General features: G+C 54.7%; 1 protein-coding gene across 1 annotated transcript in view; it reads right to left on the reverse strand.

The window, feature by feature from the left end:
- LMF1 (lipase maturation factor 1) overlaps nt 1–9,344 on the reverse strand; it is a 97,493-nt gene that overhangs the window by 2,530 nt on the left and 85,619 nt on the right. Inside the window, exons 6-7 of the mRNA XM_014542964.1 lie at nt 716–899; nt 179–332 (exon numbers count right to left, since the gene is read on the reverse strand). Coding sequence (XP_014398450.1) covers nt 179–332; nt 716–899 — 338 coding nt within the window. The remainder of the gene's footprint in view (nt 1–178; nt 333–715; nt 900–9,344) is intronic.

Consider the following 9,344-nt stretch of genomic DNA (forward strand, 5'->3'; position numbering starts at 1 on the left):
GGGCTGGCCTCGGGGAGGGAGAACAGACCCCTCAACCCCACCCTGGCCAAGAGTGCCCACCTGGCTGGTCAGGACCGGGCCGCCCTGACCAGGGGTCTCCCATGTGGTGGATGGAGAGGAGAGACCACACCCAGGCCAGAGAGGCAGCCGAGACGGGCCCCCCAGGCATGCGCAGTACCTTCCGAAGGCTCCATATGTGTTGACGATTCTGAGGGGGTTGAAGGAGCTGTTCATGACCTGCTTGGGGCTCAGCAAGTTGAGGACCACAGGGATGCTGAGCCAGGCGACCAGGACACCCAGTGCCAGGTTGGCCGCCTGCCGCACCATGCAGCCTGGGCTCGGAGAGAGAGGGACAGTGGGTAAGCTTCTGCCCCCTGGGCCGGGGCCCCAACCACAGGGAGGAGCTGAGGCTGTCCCCGGCCCCGTCAGTGGGCCCTCCAGACCCTGGCCTCTGTCCGGCCCCTCTGGGCTCACAGAAGCTGAGGGTGGTGCTGCTGGCCCCCTGCCTGGGAGTCTGGGAAGGGCCTCTGCCCACAGCTCCCATCTCCCCCAGCCAAGGACACTTTCTGAGGCTGATGTGGAAACTGAGTCATGACAATTGCCCTTATGGGGAGGGCCTGGAGTCGCTCAGTAAGAATGGGCCAGCACCTCTGGGGACCAGCTATCCTGGGTTGGGAATAAAGGCCTCTGTCCACGTCCCCAGGTGTCCACCCACCGTATGTCGGCGTGGGCCGGGCCTCCCGGGCTTCCTCCTTCTGCATCTTTAGGACTCGGTCCTTGAGGCTGCCAGGCCCGGAGGGAAATAAGAACCCCAGGGTGGCGTCATCGAAGCAGGCGATGCTGGGCACGATGGTCAGCCAGTTCAGGAAGCTCAGGTTCCCACTGATGATGAGGACCACCTGAGGGACGGAGCTGTGCTCAGCCCCAGCTGAGCGAGACCGAGGACAGCTGCCCTGCCTGTGCTGGTGGCAGCCTGGCTGTGCCCTCCAGCCGCCTGTGCTCCACCGACTCCACCAGGACTCAGCAACTCACAGGGTCCCAGCAACCCAGAGGTGCTAGGGCGGAGGGGTTCCAGTTTCTTCCCGGAAGCACACGTGGGTGCCTATGCTATTTCCCAAGTGACCAGCGTGGCAGGCGGCCATGGTCCTGGCCCTGCTCCCCCCCAACGGGCTGCACACCTGGCCTCCCTAGACCTCTGGCCCGAGGATGACCATGCCCCAAACGACCTTGAAGGCAGACTCTTCCCAGCGCCTCCAGTGAGGGCCCAGTCTGCTGACACTTCCATGCCAGCCTCTGGGACTCTACTTGAGGCCACAGCCAAGGCCGCCCAGATTTCTGACCTCCAGGACTGCGCAGTCACGCATTTGTATTGTTTGATGCTGTGGTTTGTGTTTGGTGCAGTTGTCACAGTGATTATTAATCAATACAGGCTCAGGGTAGGGCCCTACAGCCTGTGCTCCTCCCCAGGGAGGGGCTCTGATGTCAGGACTGTGCCTTGGTCATGTGGGAGGTGGGTGGGGTTCGCTGTGCTCCCTATCAGGGTTGGGGAAAATGGGGGTGCACTCGCCTATCTGCAGCCTTGTCCTCCACACCCTGGTGACCATGTGCAGGGCTTGGGCACCCTGGGATGGGTGTGGCAGGCTCCTAGCGGGCTGTGTGTTGCGCTACCCTTGGACATGGCTTAGATGGAGCCCAACTTCCTGTACTTTCTCAGTGGCCACAGGATCAGGGCCAGGCCTGGGCTGTCTGCTGGGCAGCCGTCTGAGAGGGGGGTCACTGCTCCTCCTCAGAGGCCTCGTGCTGCCCAGCTGCATCTGATGCCAGCTCCGTGGTGAGCCTGGATGACGCAAGGTCCAGGAAGCCCAAATATGCTTGGGGAGAAACTGGCATGTCCCCTAAATCCCACTGAAATGGTGACCAGGGAGGTGAGGCTGCTCTGTGTCCCGGACCCGCGGGTTCATCTCCCTGGCATGGCACTAACTCAGTGACCCAGAGGCTTTCCAATCAGAACCACCCCAAAAGCCTGAGGCTCCTGCCCAAGAACTAAGGTCATGAATGGATGAGGTGCTGACAGCACGGGGATTTCCCACGCCCAGCTGTCACAAGGCCGCATCCTGGAGCGCCTCCCAGCCAGAACTCCCGGAAGTTCCTCCTGCAAGAGCAGTCTTGAAGAGAACACCTTTGTATGCCCTGTTGCTGGGCGGTTGGGAGTAGGGAGTGTGAATGGTCTTCACTTGAGGGCATCCCACACCCCTCAGAGGGACACATGCGGGTGTCTTCCTGTCTTGACTGCCGTGAGTCAAGTCTACATGAATATTTACGCAGAAGTGCTGGCAAGTTTGGGGTCGTGTGGCAGTCTGACGCCCGAGCCCTGCCCTCCGCCTGGGACTGTGACAGAAGCTGGCTGATCTTACCTGCTGTTTCCTGTTGGCAGTGACCTTGAGAGTCTCTGCCTGTGCTCGCTGGACTTCACATGTTCTCTGTGAAGTGCTTGTTGAAGTTTCTCCCCATTTAAAAAATAAACAACTGGCCGATTCCTTGGGCTGTAGGGGTCCTCTGTCCGATGTGCTATATTGTGACTGTTCTCTGCCAGCTGGTGTGGCTGCCCTTTTATTTTCGTTATGGTGTCTTTGGAAGAGGTTGACGTTTTACTTTTTTTGTGAAGTCCAAGTTACCAATTTTTAAAAAACTTTACAGTTAGTGCTTTTGTGTCCCATCTAAGAAATGTTTGCCTACCCCAAGGTTATAAAGATCTTCTAAAAGGTTTGTAGGTGGAGCTCTGATCCATTAAAAAAAAATCCTCACCCGAGGATATGTTTGATTTTAGAGAGAGAGGAAGGGAGAGAGAAACATCGACTGGATGCCTCCCGCACAGGCCCCGACCAGGAACCGAACACACAACCTTTCATTGTACGAGAACGTGCCAACCAAGGGAGCCACCCGGCCAGGCTGGAACTCTGAGCCATTTGAGTTGGTTTTCCACGCGTGGTGGGAGGTGAAGTTCAGAACTCCTCTCTCCTTGTGGAGACTCAGTATGGATTCAACCCGCCAGCTCCCCTTCAGGCCCAGGAACCGCTCAGGGGGAGAGAAAGTATGAGGGCGAACACGGCCAGGCCTACAGTGCGAGTCCCAAGTCCTAGGAAGAACAGGAAGGTGGCCGCGCCTCCCAGGAGTAGCAAGGAGTGGGAGCAACCAGGACGGGTCAGGAGTCCAGGGTGATGGGCTATGGAGGGAGCAGAGTCGGGTGCTGGAGGTGAGGGGTGGACCGTCCACGGTGGGCACACAATGTTTGCAGGGAGATGAGCTGCCCGGCCTCAGAAAGAGGAAATAAGAGCCTGGAGCTGGAGGAGGAGCCCAGTGGGCCAGCAACCCACACCTGAAACAAGGGACAGACAGGAGGGGAACCGAATGAGAGCACGGGCACGGGTCACGTGGGGAGAGCGGCCAGATGGACACACTTCCGAAGGGGCTTTGAGAAAAGATGAAACAAGAACAAATCAACAGGGAATTTCATGAAGTTCAACGTGTAAATATCCGCAAACCTACACAATGAACCCATTTCGAAAGAAACAAGACCCTAACAAGCCAGCAGTCACTAAACAGACAGCCACCGCCTCCCCACCCGGTGACTTGACAGGTGAGTCTGAATCCCGGAGAGCAGACAGCGGGTCTGGTGCTGTCACTGCAGAAACACGCAGAGAGGGAGCAGCCACAGAAGGAGATGAGATGATGACGCGGGGTGACGGCTGCCCACCTGCACCAAGGGCACTCCTCCTTGGATGGCAGCAGGGACCTGTCATCTCGGTGTGGCCCAGCCCCGGTCGCCTTAGCCCTTCTCCAGGGCTGAGCGAAACGTGGCTGATGCCCCGCCCCCCCTGCCCCGCCCTTACTCTCTGAACGGTAACTAAGGCTGGTCTTGATCCCAGCAGCCTGGAGGAACACGAGGTCACAGACGACGGCCGAATGAGGGTCTGCGGAGGAGCCAGGCTTTCGATGGGTCTTGTCAGTTTTATGGGTCACGATGGAGTTTTATGATGTGTGACACGAGGGACTGGATTCACAGCTCTCCCGGCATTAATCTGGAAAACTAGTTTTCCTGGCTCTGAGCCCCAAAATTATTTCTTCTTCTTCTCTGTCTATATTAATAAACCCCATGCCAGAAACATGGCCTAGCCTGTACCTGCTCTGGGCTGGCGAGCTGCTTCCTGGAGTCTGTGGAGCGCCACGGGCTCCCAACAGCTTGGGCATCGGGCGCCGATACTGTGGCTATTGCAGGAACTGTGCAGGTGACAGGTGGGGTGGCTCAGAGCCCCGTACCCGACCCCCTCTTCCACCATGGGGCAAGGTGTGGGGCTGGGACTGAGCCCTTTGGGTGCTGTGGCAGGATGCCCGGAGCCCTGGGGCCACTCCCGCGCCGGCCTCTTTCACACCCCCCTTGTGGTGGTCTGCGCCAAACTCGCCCAGGATAGGACGAGAGCGTCCCTCTCACTGGCCCTCCTCCTGTGGGTCTGACCTCCAGTTTTCATCCCCACAGACCTCTCCCAGCTGTGCTGGCGACTTGCGGGGACGATGTCACAGAAACTCCCTTCTCTGGCATCTTGGCTGCTCATGTGCTAGCTGCCCAGTGGCTCTGCACCTTCTGGTAAATGCCTCACGCTGTCAGGAGTGGCTCAGTGGACAGCGGGGCTGCTGCATTCGGAGTCCCCTCTCTGTGGCTCAGCCGTGTGGCTAAGGCCCACTGCGCAGTGGGTCAGGACAGGACAGCCACTACCCTGAGGAGCTGCGGTCTGGGAGCATGTGGTGAGAAAGCAACGATGGTCCTTCCTTGCTCAGTTCACAGCTGAGATGGCCGCCAAAGCCAAGGAGACCCAGAGCCTGGCTTCCCTTCCACTAGAAATGCTACATGGATGCCCCTCAGGGCCTCAGTGAAGATGCTGCAAGAGGGAGATGGAGGGCGGACAACCAGCTCCTGCCCTTGGTGCCCACAGGCCTCAGGGAGGCCTGGTTCCAGAAGCTCCCCTCTGGCCCAGCCAGGACACTGTCCTGTGCTGGGAGGGTGACGGGGTACAGGCCTGGGGGGAACAACCTCACACCTGCCCTCAGAGCAGGCCCTGCAGGAAGCTGATGGATTCGGGCAGCTGCCCGTCCTCACACTCCCCACCTGTAGAGCCCTCTTGCCCTGTGGCGCCCTGTCCTCTGGGAGAAGCGCCACACCCACCTCCACCCTGAAGGCTTGTCTGGGCCACACACGCCCTCCATCAATGCTCGGACCACCAGCAGACAGGGCCACCCTGACCTGCAAGATAGCAGGGCGGGCTGGTGGCTGACTGGGTGCTGACCTGCCCAGAGAGCCCACCTGTGGGCCTGCTGGCCTGGCCTCTCAGCACATGCACTGAGGCCCAGTCTCGCCTTCTGGCCAGTCACGGCTCCTCTGAGACCCAGAAGGCCTGGTGCAGGGAGAGGCATGCAGAGAAACCCAGGCCAAAACACCGCTAACATGAAAGCACCCTGCTCTGTAAATGGCGTTATTCATCTACACCCGCTGTAACAAGGAGCACAACATAAGAACTGTAACAAGTGCAGAGCAGAGTGGGAACTGCTGAAGTTTGAGCCAGTGGTTTGGAAAGGTGACTTGAGAAATCCCGCCTGCATGTGTGCAGAAACGGAAGAACTGATGAGGGAAATGATACAGGTCCAGCCAAGTCGCTGGCTTTGTGATCAGCTTTCCAGAAGAAGAATGATGTGAAGAGAGAGAACTGAGGTTCCCGATGCGGGAGCAGCCGGGCCTCGGGTACAGGACGGGTCACAGGAGCGCGACGCGGCCCTCACGGTCTGGCAGTTTCTCGTTTCCAAGGATGAATCGGAGTAAAAACAATACAAACATTTAGACTGAAAATATAAAAAATGAATAAAAAAGCCAAGAAGGAAAACATGGGAAAGGTAGTCCCAGAAGGGTCAAGCCTCTCGCCTAAAAACTGGAAAACAAGGCCCCAGAGCAGTGCTGTGCGCTGGGTGAAGGACCTCGCTCTGTTCTAGGTCTGCCCACGTGCGGGCTCCTGGTGAGGGCACAGAGAGGGTCTCGCACAGGCTGCCCACTCCTCTCTTGTGAATGTCGCTGGGCATGGCGGGCGGGGGCAGGCACATCTGTGCAGTCATGGGACTTCTTGGCAGCCACGGGAACGTTTGGAAGGATAATCAGGACACAGCCTCCAAGTCTGGCTCCCAGCTGAGAACTGAACAACGTGGCTGTGTCCACCCCGTTCCATCTTTAAACACCTACTACTGGGGACCAGGACCCAGAGGACAGTCCCAGAGACACCTGGCACCAGTGCCCTCTCCCGCACCTCCATCCTGCCTGCTTCCCAGAAATCATTTGGGGTCACGCTCCCAGGCGTGCACTTCCTTCCACCGTGTGGAGCAGAGCTGGTCAGAAAAGGACTCAGGTTGTCCCAAAACCACACAGAGGAGCGGCAGCCGTGCACACCACCTCCACCCTCCTTGACCCCCAGAAGCAGGGCCCAAGTCCGTGCCATCCTATTCTGCCTCCTGGCTCTGACTTCACATTCCAGGGATGAGAGTGTTCAAGGTTAAAACTCCACCAGAGATTTCTGCTCCAGGCCAAGAGGGAGGAAGTAGTACTGGAACCTCCACCGCCAACACAAACAACTGGATATTGAACAAAACAGATGAAGCAACTGTTGTGTGACATGTGGCTTCAGCCCTGCAGGACTCTTGACTCGAGAGAGAAGGGAAACAAACAGACGTGTGACGGCCCCAGTGCGGAGGCATTTAGCACTCACACAGGAGGGAGCCCGGGAAGGCAGAGCTTGAAGGTGGGTAGGTCGAGGGCTGGAGCTCGCCACACAGAAGGCAGCACGCAAACAAGGAGCTGTAGGAATCAGCAAGTCCCCGTGAGTCTCTGCCAACCACTGTGCTCACAGGCACACAGGAGCCGCCATAGGGCCAGGGAGAGAGCACTACCCAAAGGGCTGGCAGGTGCCCAGGGCACACAGGTGTGGGAGACGTGGAGCTCTGATGAACCCACGTGCAGAGGCCTCGTGGGAAGCCAGCTGTGCAGCAGGGATCCCAGTGCCGTCCCACGAGCAGGCGGACTGAGCCAGCAGTGAAGGCTGTTTTAGACCCACTCGGAGGATGTGAAGATGAGCGTCAAAATGATGAAACTGATTTGCAAGTAAATCAACTGCTTGTCAGGAAGAGAATTCAACACCCAACACAATGGCCAGTATCCAGTCAACAGTTAACAGATGGGCAAGTTAGTAGCAGCGTGGAAGCCACAGCTGGAGAAAAGGATAGGTTCATGAAGCAGAATCAGAAACAGGAGATGATCTGGAGCAAGCAGATGAGAATGCTAAAACAGCTACCATCAATAAATTAAAGGATTTAAAAGAAAACATGGTCATAACTAAGAGAAATAGGAACATGATAAAGAAGAAACAAGAAGCGCTGAAACAGCTACCATCAACAAATTAAAGGATTTAAAAGAAAACATGGTCATAAGAGAAATAGGAACATGATAAAGAAGAAACAAGAAGTAATTCAAGATTTCTTTTTTCTTTTTGAGAGACACAGAGGGAGAAAGCATGACACATCGATATGAGAGAGAAGTGTGGATCAGTTGCCTCTGGTGCACTCCTGACTGGGGATCAAACCTGTAACCTTTCTGGTGTACAGGACGATGCTCCAACCAACGGAGCCACCCGGCTGGTGCTAATTCGAGATTTTTAAAGGTAACATATGAAATGGAGAGGCTTCAGACAAAACTGACACAAAGAAAGAGAAAAGTTAGTGGCTGAGTGAGAACTTTCTCCACTGCAGCACAGAGTGCACCAGAGCTGAGCGGCCCCTCAGGGACCTGGGGGACACGCACTCTGTTCTAAAACATGTTGGTTTATGTCCCAGAAAGGGAAGGTCAGCAGAAACAATAATGAAGAAATCATGTCCAAACAGCCTCCTAATTTGATGAAAACTATAAATGCAGAGATCAGAGAAGCCTAGGAAACCATAAACAGGACAAACACAAAGAAATTCACACCATGGCACATCAAGTCAAACTGCTGAAAACCAGTGGAAAAGAGAAAGATATGAAGCAGCCAGAGAGGAAGTTGCATGACAAACCAGGACAGAGGACAAGTATTTGGGCAAAAATAACAGACGGGTCTTCACTGAAAGACAATGCCATCAGGCTGCAGCATCACAGCTAGGAAAGACCCTTAGAAGACGGTGGTGGAAGTAGACATCCATCAGCAGCCTCCACGAGGACACGTTAAAAAACAATGGAACATTCTTCCAGCAGCAGGAACACGATTTCTGTGGAGACCTGGGTCTGCACAGAGGAAAGCAGGGTGTCGAAAATGGTGAACATGTGGATTAATACTAAATATCTGAAAAAATCTTTAAAATTTTTCCTAAACATAATTATTTATTTAAAAAAATTTGTGTATGATGGTTATGGTTGTTTAAGAACAATGGTTGTAAAGATTATACTGGCAAGCGAAAACAACCACACAGATGCTGTGTAGCTGTGATCATGGCATGTGCACTTCTGTGATAGGACTCTCTACCACAGCCTCGGCCCACGCTGCAGACTTTCTTAAAAACTGTTGCCCGGCCAGTGTGGCTCAGTGGTTGAGTGTCGACCGATGAACCAGGAGGTCACGGTTTGATTCTCTGTCAGGGCATATGCCTGGGTTGTGGGCTCGATCCCCATTGTGGGGAATGCAGGAGGCAGCTGAAAAATGATTCTCTCTCATCATTGATGTTTCCATCTCTCTCTCCCTCTTCCTTCCTCTCTGAAATCAATAGAAATATATTAAAAACAAACAAAAAAACTGTCTTGGACATTTTTAAAGCCCCAGGCAGGTGGTAATTGGACTCAGTGTGTCATGTGTCTCTTGCTGAGTGGCCCAGGCCCAGCACGGGTGACAGCCAGCCTTGGTTGCACCCAATCAGAACAGAAAAAAAAAAAGGAAAAAAAAGGAAAATAGTTCAAGGGACCTCTGGGATAACATCAGACACACCAACATTTGCATCATAGAGGTACCAGAAGGAGAAAAGATAGAGTAAGGGATTGAAAACCTATTTGAAGAAATAGTGATGAAAAACTTCCCTAACCTGGTGAAGGAAATAGACATGCAAGTCCAGGAAGCATAGAGACTTGTGTATGATGGTTATGGCTGTTGAAAACAATGCTACTAAACAATGAATGGGTTAACAATGAGGTTAAGAAAGAAATCAGAGAGAGTCCCAAATAAGATGAACCCAAAGAGGCCTACACCAAGACACATTATAATAAAAACTAGAGGCCCGGTGCACGAAATTTGTGC

This window comes from Myotis brandtii, unplaced genomic scaffold (assembly GCF_000412655.1).
Source record: "Myotis brandtii unplaced genomic scaffold, ASM41265v1 scaffold317, whole genome shotgun sequence".
Taxonomy (NCBI): domain Eukaryota; kingdom Metazoa; phylum Chordata; class Mammalia; order Chiroptera; family Vespertilionidae; genus Myotis; species Myotis brandtii.